At 47.5% G+C, this 20743-nt stretch overlaps 1 protein-coding gene across 6 annotated transcripts in view; it reads right to left on the bottom strand.

Annotated features, from left to right (window-relative positions):
• Positions 1-20743, bottom strand: part of PNPLA7 (patatin like phospholipase domain containing 7) — a 415290-nt gene that overhangs the window by 19601 nt on the left and 374946 nt on the right. For 5 of the 6 annotated variants that reach the window (XM_050926465.1, XM_050926462.1, XM_050926460.1 and 2 more), the window contains 3 exons: positions 19149-19297; positions 17640-17792; positions 8479-8589 (listed from right to left, as the gene is read on the bottom strand). In XM_050926465.1, coding sequence (XP_050782422.1) covers positions 8479-8589; positions 17640-17792; positions 19149-19297 — 413 coding nt within the window. The remainder of the gene's footprint in view (positions 1-8478; positions 8590-17639; positions 17793-19148; positions 19298-20743) is intronic. The other variant, XM_050926463.1, reaches the window with a different exon arrangement.

Raw genomic sequence — 20743 nt, forward strand, 5'->3', positions numbered from 1 at the left:
TCTGTCAGCTAGTTTACTCTCACATACGTTACATTTGGTCTTTTCAGTAAACCTATGCATCTTCCTCAGCCATCTGTGATAGACAGACTCCAGGCTCTTTTTGCTAGCTACTGTCATTGGCCAAGTTTCTGGCCCCTACAATAGCATGCTCAGTACTATCACATGGTTAGTTTGGTGTAGCCCTAGGCCTTATTTTTTGTGCATTATTCAAACCCCACTCTAAAGACAAAGTTCTTAGCTTCCTCAAGGGATTTCTATGGTGCTCATCACTATAGTGAGCTCTTCACAAACATGATTTTTTTTCACAACCCCTATGAAGTAGAGGCAGGGGATTAGTCCCACTTTATAGATGGGGGACTGAAGCACAGAAAGTTCAAAGTCAAAGGTTTCCACTATTTTCAGTGCCCAATTTGAGACACACAGGATCTGATTTTTTGGAGTACTCAGCATTATATAGCACTTTTTATGTTCAAAGCACCTGGGAAAAGATTGGTTTAAGTGACTTGCCCAGCACTACATGGGAACTCACATGGAAACTCTGTGGCAGAGGCAGGGATAGAATGCAATTCTCTAGGGCAGCATTCACCTGCTTCAGCTACAAGACTCTCCTCTTTTACCTGCAGTCCCTGCCTTACTCATTGCACAACTGCCAATTTCTCCAAGAAATGAAGCACAGTGGTCCTAGAAAAAACAACCTCCTTTACTAAATATAAGGCTGATTCATCCCCAGAGCAGGCTTACCCTGTGCACTAAATGAGGCAGGGATCCTGTGGAAAAAATGCTATGTGATAATGTAATTTAAAGACTGTAACCTAATGTATATGCACAAGGGGGCTGAATTAGGGTTGCACAGGCAACTTTAATTTTGGCATATCCTGACTTTGCAATCTTAATAAATGTTCTTTTAGCATAGTGTGTGTGTGAGATATGTACGTGGACAAAAAGTTTAGGAGATGATTTCCTACATTTAATTTCTATTAATTAACAGAAAATTCACTATTTCCTTTTCAAAAATGCATGTAATACAGAAAAGGTAAAAGCAATGAATACACACTCTGCAGATAGGCCAACACAGTACTTCTCCATCTCCTCAACTGCATTCCACCGAGAAGCTATGAAATTCTTAGCAGTGTAAGTGCTATGACATTTTTGATGGGGTTCCATAACTCCATGGCTTTGCCCTTCTGGAGAGTCCTCTGAGTTACCCCTCTCCCAAGAGGGCTGTGACAAATGGATCTCTCTGGACATTGAATCTATATCTCAGCCAGTATGTAATTCTGGTATGGACTAAGGCACAAGAGAGGATCCTGGACTAACAGCTCCACAGGGCAACTGGGGACACAATGGAGGGACGGAATTCTGGACAGGTAGGAACTAAGAAATTAAGTGAAATGAGACATCATGGATTCAAGAAGCAGATTTCAGTGCAGAAGAAGGGGAGGGGGCCAAAAGGGAAGTTACACAGCTGAAGAGCTGGGGAGATGGAGGAGTCGTTCAGTCCTAGCCTTGGACACAGGAAGTCAGGGACCCTAGTGGGGAGCCTTTGACAGGATGGAGGCCCAGACTCTTCCAGGGAGTCACTTCCCAGAACAGGAGAGGAACACAGACACGTTGTGGATTCCTGATGTGGGACACCGAGTGAAGGCACACAGATGCTTCCTACTGGGAAGGAGATGAGGACATTGCAGTTGTGCTGTTGAATCCACAGCTCTCTCCCAGCGGGGGGTACTCTGCTGTGTTTGGGGAGTCCTCTCTCATTTCCTCAAACAAAGGTGCAATTAATAAAGACAACCTGCACTCGTTTGTGGCAAGGGTTGATGAGGACACACACTGCTGTGTGCTCCTGAGATAAATGGAACTGATCTCACAGGAGACTCAGTAGGAACAGAGAGAACAGCTTTAGACATAGATAAAAACCAGTCAGGGCCTATCCCAAAAGATGCTGCAGGGAAACTAACATAAGTGGGCATGGGCACAAGGAAAGGACAAAGACCTGAAGGAAGCCAGGCGTCACAAGGACACTATCAGAATCACAAGCACTACCCTCAGGGGCATCGGCTAGTTTATACCAGGTGAAAGATTCTGTGCATAACCCAACTGGAGGAGTGCTTGCGCAAGCAGTGTCCCCGGAGCCCTGGCACACATTCTAGGAGGCTGGCATGCCATCCACGCCAGGTGAGTTTCAGTGCTTCCCCATCCTGGCTTAATGCTTTCCCAAAAGGAACAATGTAAAGAGGAGGGAGAAAACACTTAAAACAGCATCCACAAAAAGCACATCCCTGTCTCAGTTACATGGGGGGGGGAGGGGCCGTCTCTTACTTATTAGATATCTTCTGAAAAATCCTGGGTTTTTAAATCCAGGAGGGACAAAAATAATTCTCTGTTTGATACACCCATTAATAAAGGAATAAAGATATGACTGAAGAGTCTGCTAAACTGTATTAATCTTTGACCAAGACCACAATCTTCACATAAACGGGATCCCTGAAGAGAGCCAGTGGGAAATATTGGCTTGTTCTGTGCTATGGGGATAAGCGGAGCTGGTCAAGTGAACTCTGTTTCTATTAGGCTTTGCTTGTTTCTGTCGTCAGCATTTCAGCCTTAAGAGAGATAAACAGATAGAGCAAGCAGGGCAGTGCAAAGATATTTTGTGCCCTAGATGAAACTTCCATCTTGCGACCCCTACTCCCCTCCCCTCCCCCAGAGCATCACTTATTATAAACTTTCAAAAATGAATACAGTGGTGTCACATCTTATGCAGGGGTTAGGTTCTAATGTCAGCGCGTAAGAGGAAAATTGCGTATAGTGAAAATTACCATAAAGTACAGTACACACAGTAGACACTAGAACAGGGGTCCTCAACGTACAGCACATGTGCCAAAGGTGGCACACAAGCTGATTATTTTTTTTAATGGCAGGCTGCGGGTCCCGGCCATGCTGAGTCTGCTGCCAGCCTGGGATTCTGTTCGCTCAGCTGGCAGCGGGCTGAGTGAACCGGCGGCTGAGACTCTGGCTGACAGGAGCCAGCAGACAGAAACCCAGACGGGCAGTGGGCTGAGCAGCTCAGTCCTGCCAGCCGGGGCCTAGCTGCCGGCCCCACTCAGCCTCCTGCTGGCCTGGGTAAACAGTCTGGGGTTCCATTCACCCAGAGTTCCGTCCACCGGCCTGGGGTTCCATTTACCCAGGCCGGCAGGAGGCTGAGCGGAGCTGGTGGCTGGGACCACAGCTGGAAGCGGGCTGAGGTCCCAGCTGCTACCCCGCTCAGCCTGATGCGGGTCTGTCTGGGGTTCTGACTGCTGGCCCCTTGCCAGCTGGGGTCCCAGCCGGCGGCTCCGCTCAGCCTCCTGCTGGCCTGGGTGAACGGAACCCCAAGCCAGCAGCTGGAACCTCAGACTGTTAGCAGGCTGAGCAGGGCCGGCAGCTGGGACTCCAGACCGGCAGCGGGCTGAGCTGCTCAGCCCGCTGCCAGTCTGGGGTCCAAGCCACCAGCTCCTGCCAGCCACGGTCCTGGCCGCCGGCCTGCTCAGCCAGCTGCTGGCTGAGTGAACGGAACCCCAGGCTGGCAGCCGGCTTAGTGATGGCCAGGACCCACAGCCTGCCATAAAAAAAAACAAAACAGTTCACGTGCCACCTTGGCAGCGTGCTGTAGGTTGAAGACCCCTGTTCTAGTGTCTACTGTGTGTACTGTACTTTATGGCAATTTTCACTATACGCTATTTTCCTCCTACGCGCTGACCTTAGAACCTAACCCCTGCGTAAGATGTGACTCCACTGTAGTGTAAAAACAATGTTTGGGCACCGCTTTTTGGTGACCCCAAATCTTGGCACCCAAGGTGACCACCTAGTTCGCCTAGTGGCTACACTGGCCTGAAAGTACCGGTGTACAGAGTAGAATCCTACACTGCTGGGGACCCTTCATGCTATAAACTCAACCTTGACATGCTGGAAATAGGGAGGAGGAAAGTCCAGCTCTGCTACAAGGGAGTTGAAGGCAGCACTTTGCTGAATTGGGCCCTTGGTTTGCTCCTGTTATCCCCAGGCACAGGACCCTTGTATCTCATGCTGCCTCCCCAGAACACGTGGACAGTGAGCGGATTTTAATTTGGGCCAGCAATAAGAGTGAGAGACTTTTTTCTCATCCCACTATCTGCACACTGTTGTACTACTGGACTGTTGCAGCACTCTTCTCTCCAAAACTGGTATTGGGGGCATAGTGGTGTGGCTCCAATGAGCTGGAAACTGAGGAATGCCTGCTGTCCTTAAAGACCCCATAGCACACCCAGTATTTCTCTCCAGAGTAGGGGTGTCTGGTATCTTGGTTGCATCCAAAATTGGGGCATTACTACCAGATATTCTGCGCTCTGCACTTTGTTTCCTAAAGCATTGTGTGGCATGCTGTATGTTAAAGCATTGTTGTATGCTGTTAAACAGCGGCTGTGTTCCACCCCAGAGGTGGCTGAAGATAGACAGGCATACACAGCACTGGAACCTCTGTTAAAGAAAGGCCTAATAGGAAAGTAAAATATTATTCAAAGTTAGCAAAGACCTTTCAAAAAGCAGGTGATTAAAAAGAACTCTTCAGACACACATCAGGAGCCTGTAGAAGCAAGCCAGTTCAGACATAGAGGAGGCTGCCAAAGGAGAAGTTAGATGTCATACTCAGCTTTGTTTTGCCTTTCTTGACTTAATTTCAGAAGTTTCAGCATTGTGGTGAGCTACAATGAAATCCTTGCTAACCCCTTTGAGCACTAGACCTTGCTCAGGCAGAAGAACAGAACCTTGGAGCATATACTCCAAGCGCGCAGTCCTCACTAAGGAACCAAAAACGCAGGCATGCATCCAATCAGCTGTCAGCCATTCCCATCAATCCATCATTTTTGTAACCTCAGGGTCTCTTAGCAACTGCCCTGCCCACACACAGCCCCTAGTTACCCCTCTCTCCACCCTGAGCTACTTAATCCCTGAACCCTGAGCTAATCCCCTGCCCAAATACAGCTCCTAGATACCCCCTCCCTCTACCTTGAGCTATCCCCTGCCTGCACCCTGAACCCCCTGCCCGCACACAGCCCCTAGTTACCCCTCTCTCCACCCTGAGCTACTCAATCCCTGAACCCTGAGCTAATCCCCTGCCCAAATACAGCTCCTAGATACCCCCTCCCTCTACCCTGAGCTATCCCCTGCCTGCACCCTGAACTAACCCCCTGCCCACACACAGCCCCTAGTTACCCGTCTCCACCCTGAGCTACTCAATCCCTCTACCCTGAGCTAATCCCCTGCTCAAATACAGCTCCTAGATACCCCCTCCCTCTACCCTGAGCTATCCCCTGCCTGCACCCTGAACTAACCCCCTGCCCGCACACAGACCCTAGTTACCCCTCTCTCCACCCTGAGCTACTCAATCCCTGAACCCTGAGCTAATCCCCTGCCCAAATACAGCTCCTAGATACCCCCTCCCTCTACCCTGAGCTATCCCCTGCCTGCACCCTGAACTAACCCCCTGCCCACACACAGCCCCTAGTTACCCCTCTCTCCACCCTGAGCTACTCAATCCCTGAACCCTGAGCCAATCCCCTGCCCAAATACAGCTCCTAGATACCCCCTCCCTCTACCCTGAGCTATCCCCTGCCTGCACTCTGAACTAACCCCCTGCCCACACACAGCCCCTAGTTACCCCTCTCTCCACCCTGAGCTACTCAATCCCTGAACCCTGAGCCAATCCCCTGCCCAAATACAGCTCCTAGATACCCCCTCCCTCTACCCTGAGCTATCCCCTGCCTGCACTCTGAACTAACCCCCTGCTCACACACAGCCCCTAGTTACCCCTCTCTCCACCCTGAGCTACTCAATCCCTGAACCCTGAGCTAATCCCCTGCCCAAATACAGCTCCTAGATACCCCCTCCCTCTACCCTGAGCTATCCCCTGCCTGCACCCTGAACTAACCCCCTGCCCACACACAGCCCCTAGTTACCCCTCTCTCCACCCTGAGCTACTCAATCCCTGAACCCTGAGCCAATCCCCTGCCCAAATACAGCTCCTAGATACCCCCTCCCTCTACCCTGAGCTATCCCCTGCCTGCACTCTGAACTAACCCCCTGCCCACACACAGCCCCTAGTTACCCCTCTCTCCACCCTGAGCTACTCAATCCCTGAACCCTGAGCCAATCCCCTGCCCAAATACAGCTCCTAGATACCCCCTCCCTCTACCCTGAGCTATCCCCTGCCTGCACTCTGAACTAACCCCCTGCTCACACACAGCCCCTAGTTACCCCTCTCTCCACCCTGAGCTACTCAATCCCTGAACCCTGAGCTAATCCCCTGCCCAAATACAGCTCCTAGATACCCCCTCCCTCTACCCTGAGCTATCCCCTGCCTGCACCCTGAACTAACCCCCTGCCCGCACACAGACCCTAGTTACCTCCCTCCCTGCACCTTGAGCTACCCTGTCCCTGCACGCTGAGCTAAACCCCTGCCTGCATACAGCCCCCAGCTACTCCCTCCCTCCCTCCTGAGCTACTCCCTCAGCTATCCCCTGCCCATACTCAGCTCCTAGATACCCCCTCCCTGTGCTCTGAGCTACCCCTCTGCTGGCACACAGCTCCTAGTTACCCCCTCCCTGCACCCTGAGCTACTCAATCTCTGCACCCTGAACTAACCCCCTGCCCGCGCACAGCTCCTAGATACCCCCTCCCTGTACCCTGAGCTACCCCGTCCCTGCACGTTGAGCTAATTCCCTGCCCGCATACAGCCCCTCGCTCAGTGATTCCCAACCTTTTCGTCTGGCGAGCGCCAGATGAAGGACCATGGCGGCGGTCGCGCATCCACCGAAATTCCCTGCTCACACACAGATCCTAGATACCCCTTCCCTGTACCCTAAGCTACCTCCCTGCACACACACAGCTCCCTAGCTCATCCCTCCTTTACACTGTGAGCTCCCCGCTCCCTGCACACAGAACCTAGATAACCCCTCCCTGTACCCTGAGCTACCCCTCTGCCCGCACGCAGCCCATAATTACCCTGCCTCCACCCTGAGCTCCCCCGTCCCTGCACACAGCCCCTAGGTACCCCTTCCCTGAACCCTGAGCTACCCCATGGTTGCACACAGCCCCTAGGTACCCCTTCCATGCACCCTAAGCTATTTTCAAGCTTTTTGCACTGAGCCCTTCACCTTTGAATTATAATTTTTCGTTGCAGCCCCCCCACAACCCAGACAGGCTGGGTGGCCTACTGAGGTGAGTCAGGGGGTGGAGGTGTCACTCTCTCCCTGCACCCTGCTGTGTGGAGCTGGCTTGAGCTTCACTGGCCCCTGCCCTTCCCGCAAATAGACGTCAAACTATGCCTATGCCCAAGGTCCCTGCCCCGAGGCGTCTGATGCCCACTGGACCCTGGAGTTTTTATAGCATGTTGGGAGGGGAAGGCAGGGAGGGGAGCTCAGAAAGAAAAGAAACTCCCATCTTGGAGCACACGGATTCCCTTCCCCAATGAGCCACAAAAAATCCTGTCTCCAGCTCTATGTGGAAATCTCAATATGGTTATAACAACTCAGCCACACTAAGTAACCCTTAGGTTTGTCAGGACCAGCTCAGTTCTGCAACCTAAACATTGGCTACACAGATGTGCTGAAGCAGATAGCATGTGTAGAGAAGGTGATACAAGTAAAACTTGCATTTTAACTACCACCAATGGGAATGTCTCACACCTTCACAGAGTCTTTGATGCCTGTTGCATGAAATTCCTTTCCTGAAATAAGCCATGTGGGTATTTTGGTACTGGACTGAACACATGGGGCATAATGCAAGATTTCTGACTGACTGAATACTACATTCATGACAACCGAGCAGTGGATACGACAGACAGCTAGGCTTTCAAAATGCCAACGGTGCCTGCTCAGCTGCCTGAGTGCTGAGTACCATGCAGCTGATCAGAGAAGAGTCACTGGTCTAGTAAACCATCATCAGATAAGCAGGAAGGATGCCTGGATACTGAGTATTGTCTGAATGTGATAAAAATAACTCAAGATGCTAAAAATCTGACAGTATGTCTTCACTACTCGCCGTATCGGCGGGTAGCAATCGATTGCTCGGGGATCGATTATCGCGTCTCATCTAGACGCGATATATCGATCCCCGAACGTGCTTATATCGATTCCGTAACTCCACCAACCCGAACAGAGTTGCGGAATCGACAGGGGGAGCCACGGACATTGATCCCGCAGACATTGATTCACGTAGCTGAAGTTGCATATCTAAGATCGATTTTCCCCCTTAGTGTAGACCAGCCCTGAGAATAACTAACTTTACTGCAATGCATTTTTAATGTATGTGCCTATATTCCCAGTAAGAGTCCATGAGAAATCCCACCCCTTTTGATAGCCAACACATTATACAGCAATGCCTGGGTCAGAGAGCTCTGTTCAGCTGTACGCTGGCAGCTGGGTGACAACACGTAATAAGATGAGTACTTTTAAACTGAACACTTACACCCGATGTTTTGGATTTGCAGATCTCCTGCCTGTCTTTTAACATCTTGTCAAGGACTCCGCTCCTGCCCCAGACATTAAATACTGTCTTCCCATGCTGATATCCCACTTCCTGGAAAGAGACAATCAGAAATAAAAACTCATCAACAACAACAACTGGACAAACACCATGCTTCATGCCACCTGCTCAACAAACCAGTGTGCTAAACACAGCTTTACCCTCTGGGCCCAGGATTTACAATGCAGTTATCTACTGCTTCAGCTCTGAGTTACTCTGAACGCTCAGCCTATAAAATGGGGAGCCATTAACTGGAGCAAGGTGCTATTTTACATCAGCAAGCTCACATGACCTTTGGCCACTTGTTACAATCATCTTTCTGGCGATGGCTTTGCGTAGTACTGCACATCAGACTGTTGCATATAAGGAGACACCAACCAAACATCTCTTTATGAGAAAAGATAGCAGCAAAGCTAATTAATATGGGCCTCCTCCGCTGGGCCAGGTCTGACACAGGAATTACTATCTGCACTGCTGTCAAATGACCTGTACATGTGAATCATGAATACATACAAGCCAACCAGCACGTAGGGGCTCTTGCTTTTACATGTAAATTTCAGGTTCTGTTAGAGGTGATATGAGCAACTACTGCTAAAGTGCCTGGGGGAGTTCGAATGCATATACCCCATTTTCCAGCCCTTTAAAACTCTTATTTGCATTGGGAATGACAACTTGGCACCCATACCATCAGCATGAAAGCAAATAAAAATAGCTCCAGTCTTAGGGCACATCTACACTGGCAAAGTTACAGCACCGCTCAGAGTGCTGAAGGGAAACTGCTGTTGTGTGTTCACACTGATAGCTGCCTGCACAATAGTGTGTTCACACTTGTGGTGCTCTTCGGAGGGGTGCACTCTGGGCAGCTATTCCACAGAGCATCTCTTCCTCTTCTGCCACTAAGACTTGTGGGAAAGCAGAAGCCGTTGTGGGGTATTCTAGGTCCTGTCCCAATGCCCCGTGATGCATTGCTTCGGATCCCAGCAATCCCTGCGCTTCTGTCCACATTTGGTGCCATCTTTCAATGGTTTGTGTTCTGCGCGCCCTGCCCTGCCCTGCCTCTTTCGGGCTGCAGGAATGGATCCCGCACTGCAGACCAATTTGCTGCTCGCACTGACCAACATGTCACGAGTGGCAGTGGAGTTATTCCTTAAACTACAAAGGCAAGAGGAGTGCGCTGTTGATCTCACCACGCGTTGTAGCTATGACATGAGATTACTTGTGGCATTCACGGAGATGCTGCCACAGTGGAACACCACTTTTGGGCTCTGGAAACAAGCACTAAGTGGTGGGATCACATCATGGATGCATGTTTGGGATGAAAAGCAGTGGCTGCAAAACTTTGCCACGAGGAAAGCCACATTTATGGGACTGTGTGATGTGCTCCCCCCAGCTCTACGGCGCAAGGACACGAGAGTGAGAGCTGCCCTGCTGCTGGAGAAGAGTGTGGCGATTGCACTGTGGAGGCTGCCTACTCCAGACTGCTATAGATCGGTCACTAACCAGTTCGGAGTGGGAAAGTCGACCGTTGGAGTCGTGTTGATGGAAATGTGCAAGGCCATTAATCGCATCCTGTTCCGAAAGACCGTGACTCTGGGCAACATGCATGACATTGTGGATGGCTTTGAACAAATGGGCTTCCCTAACTGTGGAGGGGCAATCAATGGCACACACATTCCAATTCTGGCACCAGACCACCTAGCCATCAAGTACATTAATAGCAAGGGGTATTTTCTCAATGGTTCTCCAGGTGCTTGTGGATCACCATGGGCATTTTACAGACATTAACGCAGGCTGGTCCGGAAAGGTGCATGACGCACACGTCTTTCGGAACACTGGCCTGTTCAAGAAGCTGCAAGCAGGGACTTTCTTCCCTGATCAGAAGATTGGGTAGGGGAAAATGCCTATTGTGATCCTGGGAGACCCTGCCTATCCCTTAATGCCATGGCTCATGAAGCCATACATAGGACAACTTGATAGCAGCAAGGAGTGGTTCAACAACAGGCTAAGCAAGTGCAGAATGACTGTGGACTGTGCATTTGGCCGTTAAAAAATCATGCCTGTATGGGAAGCTGGACATGGCTGATGATAATATTCCTATGCTTATAGCTGAGTGCTGTACACTCCATAATATTTGTGAAGGGAAGGGTGAAAGCTTCACTCAGGGCTGGACCAGAGGCTCAGTGTCTGGAGGCTGAGTTTGAACAGCCAGAGACCAGGGCTATCAGAGGGGCACAGCGTGGGGCCATAAGTATCAGGGATGCTTTGAGGCAGCAATTTGAAGCTGAAAGCCACTAATATTTGTTGCTATGCTCAAAATTGAAGTGCTTGTAATGCTAGGAGGTGATTGGTGCACATGATATAAGAAGGGACTTTAACATAATTGTATGTTGCTTTGCAGGGCTCTTTTTGCTTTCACTTAATAGAAAGAAGATTGCTTTCAAACCAACACAATTCTTGTATTGAAAGACAACCACCAGAGGAGAGAGTCAGATGAAAAAAATCATCCGCAGGGAGGGGGATGGGGAGAGCGGGATGGAGGAAGGGAAGGTCTCAAGAGGAGGAGGGGTCCTGGGATGGCTACAGATTTATGTATGTCCAGGGATCATACCCAACCTTCTCCTTTGGAGTACGATGCAGCGGGTGCTGGACTTCAGCAGGGCCAAACTGCAGAGGGATGGGTGTTGAGTGCAGTGGGTAGTAGGAGTCCACACTACTGGACTGTGAGAAAGGAGGAGTGGAATGCTACGGGAAGAGAGTGGAGCCAGGAGGTTGATAGCAGTGTGTTGGCAGTGTGTGTGTGTGGGTGCATGGGAGAGAGTTTTGTGACAGAGGCTGCAAGGTAGGGCAGGTGTGGAGCTGCTCGGTTTAAAGAACTAGTATTGCCTGGAGCGTGTCCGCTTGGTGCTCCATAACTGTTAAGAGCCACGCCGTGGCTTCTTTCTGGTGTGCCGCGTTCTCTTTTCAGTTCCTTTTCTCGCTGTCCTGCCAAACCTTCAATTCTTTTTTCTCAGTGGTGGAGAGCATCATAATCTCACGGCTAAAGTCCTCCTTAGTTCTTCTTAGACACTTTCTAATTCTGCGCAGCCATTTTGCCGCTGATAAGGGAGGATGGCCTCCCAAGGTTATCTCTGTGAAGTTTAAATGCAACATTTTACAGAAGCAGTATTGTTTGCAACACAGACAACACTGATTCAGTGCTTTAAAACACAGCTAGTACTCACACACCTGTCTCTGACTGGCTGACCCCAGGCAAGCACACATGAGCCACACGACCTCCAAAATGGTGAGCAGCTGCAGGGGCAGGGGAAATCACTGTTCCCGGATCCTGCTGTACACTGGGCACGTGGCTCTTGGGCACTTGAGCAGAGCCAGGACGGTAGGATGGGTTTGATAATCATTCCTGTCCCCACACTTTCCCCTGGATGTGATCATTATGGAAGATATCTTGCTACTGAGGGTGAAGAGGGAATCAAGGGAAGGTCTTCTCGAAGCTTGCGGCTTCTTTTCCCTACAAAGCAGCAGAAAAGGCTTCAGGAAGAATTGAATTCTAGTGCTTAGAGCAGTGGTTGTTAGGAGTCCAGGGTTCCATTCCCAGGTCTATCACTGACAGGCAGAATAAGTGTCAGGAACAGCTCAAGGTTTCATAGGGACCATAATCTGCCCCAAATGTTTCTAGCTCTGTAGGTCACACTCTGGATCTTGTGACTGGAATGGCACTGGAGGTCATGGGGGAGCGGACCTCCCAGACAGACGATTGACTCTTGTGGTCTAGGATCAAGACACATCTTGATGGGGAAGAAAGACCTGTTTAGAGGGCTGCCCTTGGAGGTGAATGGAGCCTGGGAGATCATGGACAGGCCAGAGGGAGAATACTGTTCATCCTTCAGACCATTCTGTCAATGGTTTTACAGATTCCAAGGCCAGAAGGGACCATTGTGATCATTTGGTCTGACCTCTTGTATAGCACAGATGAGAGAACTGCTCCGTAATAATTCCTAGAGCAGATCTTTTAGAAAAATATCTTATCTTAACTTGCCAGTTATGGACAATCCACCATGATTCTTGGTAATCGTTCCAGTGATTGACAACCCTTACTGTCAAAACTTTACAGGTTATTTCCTCTCCCAATTTGTCTAGCTTCAACTTCCAGCCATTGTATCATGTTAAGACATTTTTCTATTAGGCTGAAGAGACTATTAGCAAATTTGTGTTCCCCAATTAAGCACTGTACACTGTAACCAAGACACATCTTAACCTTCTTTTTGCTAAGCTAACAGATTGAGCTCCTCAAGTCTAATCCTTTAATCATTCACATGGCTGCTCTCTGAACTCTCTCACTGTGGACACCAGAACTGGTCACAGTATTCCGGCAGCAGACACACCAGTGCAAAATATAGAGATAAAATCATTTCTCTACTCCTGCTCAAGATTCCCCCGTTTATGCACCCAAAAATCCCATTAGTTTTTTTGGACATAGCGTTACAGTGAGAGCTCATGTTCAGCTGATTATCCACCATGACCCCCAACTCTTGTTCAGAGTCATTGCTTCCCCAGCCTATCAATATGACCTACATTCTGTGTTTGCTTAGAATTGCCCCAAACAGCCTGGATCAGATGACCGTCAGGACATATGGCAAGGCCTATCTGGGTGCATGGGCTGCCGCAGAGGTGGGTTTTTGAGGGGAATCAGCAAGGAACTATATGCTCAGTGACTATTAAATTTAATTGTGTTTGTTTGGCAGAGGTGCCTGAAATGTTGGATAGACACCCCCTTTTTATTTTTGTATAAATCTAAATAAATAGGTAAATAAAAACCTTTGACCCAGTAGCCCATGAATGCCCACTCAGGTCACCATGGTTTACAGAGACCCTGCAACAGGTGAAGCCATAGGATTTTTGGCTGGTATGCCAGTGGAGGAAGTCAAGACATGTGTCTCCATCAGATCTGTTAAAGCAGGATGACAGCTTGGTATATCTGCACAGCCTCCAATCATCTACTGTCAAGCTTCTCTCATAGTGAGGAATATAAAGTTACTTTGTGGCTTTAAATCACTCACTTGGCCCTCAACTGTCTGCTTCCACAGACAGAGAACAATGGTTTGAGGGGTCAATGCTTGTTCATCTCTCAGTGTCAGCCAGTCTCATTCACTGAGGCTCTGGAGGGGCTGGATTCTCTTCCTCACCCCCCCATCCTACAGTTTGTCAGTTGGATCCATGCCCATCCTGACTGGTGAAGGGAGCACCAGGGCAAGTCCTAGGTCCATTGCTGGTGGAGGTGATGCGAGTCTGCCCACGGGTAGCAGGATACCTGATTGAGAAATCTATCATGCAGCCCCTGGTTAATAAAGCACCACTTGACACTGACAGTCTCAACAGCTCGCAACGCATCCAGGAGATGGTGTGGGAAGTTCAGCTCTCCTCAGATTACCTACATTCTGGTTAGTCAGGTGTTTGAGCAGGAACTGCACTGGTTGCACAAGGTGAGGATTTTCTCCTGGCAATGAACAAGAAAGAAATGTTCATGCTCATTCTGATACCACAGGCCATAAGGTTTGATTGGGTCATCTAAAGACACAGGATGCTGCTGAGTGTTCAGACCCCTCTGGACGGTTGGAAAGAACGGTCTGGGACAATTGCTCTTCTGCCCAGAGGACTCTCACGTGGGGCCCTGCAGGGCTGATTTCATTTCTCTTGTGGAATGTGTACAAGAGGGTGTTAGGAGAATTACTGAGGAAATGTGTTGCACATGTAGGAATCCAGTTTGCTGATGATGCTCAGCTCTAAGCTTCCATCCTTCCCAACATAAGTGGGGCAGTGGAACGAACAACTTGTCTTTACAAACTAAGGGAATGGATGAGGGTGAACATGCACGTAAGAAACATCTACAGTACAGACCCGTTTATGCGCGAATCTGCTTAAAGCGCGGTAGCACCATGCCTCCCAGTGCTACCTATTTAACACGCGAGACTCATTAACACATGGTACAGGAACTTGCTATGTAGCACCACAGATTTGATCACTAACTCACTGACATAGAAATCGACAGGAAGCGTGGAGCGGAAATGTGTTCTACGTCTTTACCAATATTGGTAAAGACGTATCATGCATGCTTAGTCATTGTCAGGCTAGAGAGATAATATATACAGTAGTAGTGTAGTTATATAGTAATACAGTATATATGATATATATATACATATACGATATTAGAAAATTTTAACTGTAGGCCTAATATAATGGCAGAGGGCAAGTGTCAGCATTCCTACACTGTAGAAGAAAAGCTAACTACAACAGATCGAGTAAATAGCAGAGAAACCCAGGCCGAAGTTTCAAAAGATATTGGGATTGATGAATCTACTCTCCGAGGATGGCTAAAAACTGAATCTAAACTGAATGGCTTTGTACAAAATATTGATTCTGCCACGGGGCTTAAGCGAAAACGTGTGCGCTATTCAGCAAAACCCACAATAGATAAAGCCATGTGCATGTGGTTTGCTCAGGAAAGCTGAAAAGAATGCTGCTAAGTGGGCCAATTCTTCAAGCCCAAGTGACAAAATTTGGAAATTTAACGGGGGATGAATCATTCCAAGCCAGCAAGGGGTTTATAAGTCGTTTTAAAAAGTGTCATGACATAGCGCAGGTATCGATTTCTGGAGAAAGCCGATCAGCCAATGAATCGGCCGCGAACGTGTTTCCCGCCAAGTTAAAATCTATTTTACAAAATGAAGACTCTCACGGAGAACCTCCTTAGAATTGTGATGAAACAGCTTTATTTACAAAACTGCTACCTGATAAGACTTTAGCCTTTAATTACGAGACACAGAAAACAGCTGGATTTAAAAAGAAAAGATCATGTGACTCTTCTTTTTTGTAGTAATAAGACGGGCAGCCACAAGCTTACCCCTTTTCTCACTGGCCGCTTTCATAACCCTCGCTGCTTTAATCACCTCAGTAGAATCAAACTGCCAGCAATATACGCTAACAGCAAAAATGCTTGGATGACAAGACACATTTTCGACAACTGGTTTCACAACAGCTTTGTTCCAGCTGTTCATAAGCATCTGCGGTTGAAGCAACTCAAAGCCAAAGCATTTTTGCTACTTGACAATTGTCCAGCCCATCCTCCAGCCAAATCACTAGTATCGAGAGATGGAAAAATTCGAGTGCTATACCTACCATTCAACACAAACATCAAAAATTCAACCTTTAGACCAGGGCATTATTCAGAATTTAAAAAATAATTATCGATGGAAGCTGATTTCGGCGATTGTGTCATGCACAACTTCAGGCATTTCCGAATTTCTGAAACAGTTAAACATGAAGGAAATTATTTATTTAGTTAAAAAAGCTTGGGACAGAGTAAAACAAAAGTCCATTGAAAACTGCAGGATGAAGGATCTCAGTGATGTCTTTTCTGTCAAAGACGTCTCAGGCTCTGAAAACTCCAGCAGTGGCACTGATTCAGAGCCAGACTTTGAAGGATTTTTGGAAGAAGACGTCCTACAAACACGCACACAGACAAAAGAGGATAAAGGTAAACTTCTCTTTCAAATGATAAAAGATTTTAGTTTGGATACATTGTCGACAATCATTACCAAGTAGCTGGAAATGGATGAAGATTGCCCGACTTCAGAATTTCTGTCCGAGGAAGAAATATTAACAGGCTGTGAGGCTACGTCAGACCGCAAAAGTGATGGCGAGAATTCTAACAACGCAGGCCTCAATGACAATGACAACGATGATGAGAATGTCGTTGCAAAGGTCAAAATTTTGCCCACAGAAGCCCTTAGTGCTGTAGAAACTGTTTTAAGACTTATGGAGGAGCAAAATGCGGAAAATATCGAAATCATTCATCTGTGGCAAATGACAGACTTCATAAGAAAGAAAAAAAATGCGAGCATGAAAGAGCAGAAAATAACAGTTTTTTTTTCTGAGTGAATCAGACACTTTTTTCAGCATGACCCTCTTAACCTGCAGTCCGTTAACATGTGGTCATGACAGCTTGACTCCCGACATCCGCACATAAACGGGTCTGTACTGTATCATCTTAGCGAGCAGCAGGTGGAGAACAATAGTACAGCTCTATAACAGTGACAATGAGCATAAGCTACTAAACAACAGTCCACTGGAAAGGAAAGAAACCTTATTCTACCCTTTTAAAATTGCTGAATTATTTCTCTCTGAAAATCGTCAGTTGCACATTTGCATGCTGGAGGGGAGGGATAGCTCAGTGGTTTGAGCATTGGCCTGCTAAACCCAGGGTTGTGAGTTCAATCCTTGAGGGGATCCATTTGGGGAAGTGGGGTAAAAATCTGGGGATTGGTCCTGCTTTGAGCAGGGGCTTGGACTAGATGACCTCCTGAGATCCCTTCCAACCCTGATATTCTATGATATATACAAACAGACAAAACTAAACCCCAAAGATCTGTGAACCTTATACTATCCCTTCATTAATAGTCCTTCCACTGACATTGGCTTTGTTCTGCTGATACCGTATCAGGAGCAAAGGAAGTGCAGATGGTCCATAATATTAATAGAAGTGTTGGAATGTTAACCGTGTCACAGACATTCTACTATTCTGCTCCTTTTGCCTGAACAATTCACAGCCCTACCAGCTTATTCAAACCCTCCCCTGACTTTATGAGCTATTCTCACCCAACCAGGGAAAAGAAACAATGCCATGTGACTTATGTGCTAATTATAACTAAACAAAACAACTCAGATTTCAAATACCTATAGCAAACAGTACATGTCTGATCCTCAGAGTAAAGGTGCTGGCAAAAATAAGGAGAGGAAGTTGCAATCTGCTCATGGGCATTACACAAACAGGTTAAATGATTCTGTTCAGGTTCTTATCCGGAGCTCCTCACCATATGTCTTTCCATGGTATTATTCAGTGTGACTTCTTTGCTCAGCTCTAACATGTACATAGCCTACAGAGAGTTAAGTAGTAAGAAATCTAGTTCTTGAGAACAGGTTCCTCAAGAAAAGAGAGCCTAGAACTAGCCCTTAGCACTAGGTTTGTATTGCTGCAGTGTTCATAGGACTCTGTTGCTGCACAGAAGTAGCTACATCAGGGGCCCCCTACACCCTCAAGATTCACTTACACAGATTTCATCAAACTTCCCAAAGTCCAGGGTGCCATATCTGTCGATGGGTGGGCGAATGTATTCACAATATTCACTGTTCTTGACCATCTCCAGCTGCCGCACGCAGCACACATACGCAAGCCGGGTCTGGATCTCTGCCATGTTCAGCACCTGCCAATCAGCCCCAGATAGCCATCAAAAGCATTGCAAGACTTTCATTAGCACAACTTGCCCTGAACTGGCAACGGTAAAATGGAGAAATGCACTCCAGTGACTCAGGCGTATCTGCAGAGGCTGTCACATCCCACCCCAGGAGAACACTGCTGACTGCCAGCCAATCTGTCATCAATGGCAGAGACTCAGCTTCCATATAACAAATGAGATCTATCTGCAATTCAAGCAGAAGTTGGTTGGCACCTAGAAGGAGATATATAGCATGACATAGGAGGGGTGCAAAGCTCTCTCAGGGTGGGGATGAGTAACGAGCCAGCTTGATTTTCTAGTGCCAGACACTGCTTTAGGTGACAGCTGGTTTTGATTCGTTTTCATAGCCTCTCGTTCCTTGGGACAGAGAACAGCCCAGTGTGGTATGGAGGCAGCATGTTCAACCTCACCCTGTATCACTCACAACAGACACCCACTGGGGGAGTCCAGTACTACTGAGCTCTGAAAAGGAATCCTGTCCAGTCCTTAGACCAGGCCTTTTCAAGGAGGCGGACTGCTAAAGCGGGAGACCCTAAGGATTACAGCAGGGACACAGGGAACCAGAAGGAAAATGGAGGAAATTACACATTAATCCAAGCTGATCTGACTTCACCCAGGAAGGAAATCCATAGCTCATGCAGCCTGTCATGAAAACAAACATCTAAGAATTTATTATTACTGCCCAATGCAAAAATCCCTATGTTCAGCAGCAAAGAAACACAGCAAAGAGGACAAAGTGCCACTCACTTTCATTTCTAAAGCAGCCAAATCCTAACTGCATCAAGATTAGTTGTGCCAAATTCACTCCAATTGGAGAGGGGCTATTTCACCCCTATCAAAGCCAGGTCACCGGCTCTTCTTTATATTCAGAGAGCAGTTTGGGAGAAGAGGTATCTGTGCTTGTACAGCACCAAGCACAATTAGGTCCTGGTCCATTTTCAGGGTTTCTAGGTGCCTCAATAATACAAATAACGAATAATAATAATATTGTAATGCCATTGTCCCCCACTCAGCCCCCAGAGGAATTCGCTCTTGCGTGGAGAGCTGGAGTTGGACTCCTTAGATGAACAAATGATTGGTATTTGGCTGTGTGAGTGCCACTTCTAGCTTCTCCTCAGAATTAGACAACTGAATTCTCCCACAACATTGTATTTTATTTTATGATGGGACCTTGCCTAGCTTTCCCACACCCCAAATGTCATCTTGCAACCCAAGATGCAGGTGACAGAGCAATCGATTCCCGGTCTTGTTTCTAAGATACTGTGGGACAGTTCCCTTCTGTTTACTGAAAATCACTGTGATTTTAACATAAGCTTACGGTACCTTCACTTTTTCAACTAGGGGATTCCATCTCTTCCACAGCAGCCACCAGCCAGACAGAGCGTCGCCATAGTTAGTGAGGTCCGTTTCATCCCGGCTGCCCACATCAATTGCTATCACCACTTTTGCCCCCATGGACCTTGCAACATCCGCTGTTGGGAACAAAGCCACATCATCATTACCCATCACTCCTCTCTTCTACAGCACTTACCTTTCTGGAGCTGGCCACTGGAAGCAGGAAAATGTATTTCCAAGGATCACAACAGACCACGCAAGCACAGCATGGGACAGACCAACAGGATTCCTTTTCATACAGCTTCCAGCACAGACATTCATGAATGTTTTGCAAGGAGAATTACTTACCTCAGAATAATACTGTACTAATTATACTCTTCATAGTGATGTATGGTACCTGGGTATGACTATCTCTCTATAATCCCTATTTATTCTAATAATTTTCTTTCAGAAACCAACACAAATGTTGAACATTAAAAGAAAGGCCTGTGGGATCATCCTTATCATAGCAAATCCCAAAGGGACATGTCCTCTTTACAGATGAAGCACCACCCAGATTAATCTCTGGCTAGGTCCTTAAGGTGGCCTGGCTGTATATTCAGTTTTGGTCCACCACAGGCAATCTTATTGCACCACCAAAGCTTCTTGCACCCACATGATCACTGGCTGCATAGCTGCCTTGATTGATACATGAATGAAGCAACACAAATGCAAGAGGACACAGAAGAGGTCAAGGCAGAATGACCAACTGGGGAGATAAATTGGTATAGGTCAGAGGTTGGGAGAATATCAGCCCATGAAGAGCTTTGAAAGTGAGGAGGAAAATTTTGCTTAGATTTAGAAATGGACAGATTAGTGATGGTGAAGGGATGGAGGAGCATTTCCCACTTCCTGAGGGGACAGAGTGGTCTGGCCATGACATTCAGGAGCCTGACAGTTTAAGGAGTAGGAATTTAGGAAGATGCTAAAGGAGGGACTTGGGGTGCTGGGCAACTCACAGAAAAGAGAAATGCGGGGAGGAGAAAAACTTCAAGATCCAGGATAACTATGGACAGCAATTCCAGAATCTCTATGGATAGTAATTCCATGCTTGAATAATAAGAATATAGCAGTAGGGATATACTACTAACCACCTGACCAGGATGGTGATAGTCACCGTGAAATACTCAGGGAGATTAGAAAGGTTATAAAAATAAAAATGAGGGATTTCAACTATGCCCATATTTCAACTATGCCCATGTCACCTCAGGACAGGATGCAGAGAGGAAGTTTCTTGACACTTTAAATTACTCTTTCTTGGAGCAGCTGGTACAGGAACCCACCAGAGGAGAGGCAATTCTTGATTTAGTCCTAAGTGGAGCACAGGATCTGGTCCAAGAGGTGAATATAGCTGGACCGCTTGGTAATAGGGACCATAATATAATTAAACTAAAATCCCTGTGGTGGGGAAAACTCCACCTCAGCCCAACAAGGTAGCATTTAATTTCAGAAAGGGGGACTACACAAAAAAGAGGAAGTTAGTTAAACAGAAATTAAAAGTTACAGTGCCAAAAGTGAAATCCCTGCAAGCTGCATGGAAACTT

This window comes from Gopherus flavomarginatus, chromosome 17 (genome assembly GCF_025201925.1).
Source record: "Gopherus flavomarginatus isolate rGopFla2 chromosome 17, rGopFla2.mat.asm, whole genome shotgun sequence".
Classification (NCBI taxonomy): domain Eukaryota; kingdom Metazoa; phylum Chordata; order Testudines; family Testudinidae; genus Gopherus; species Gopherus flavomarginatus.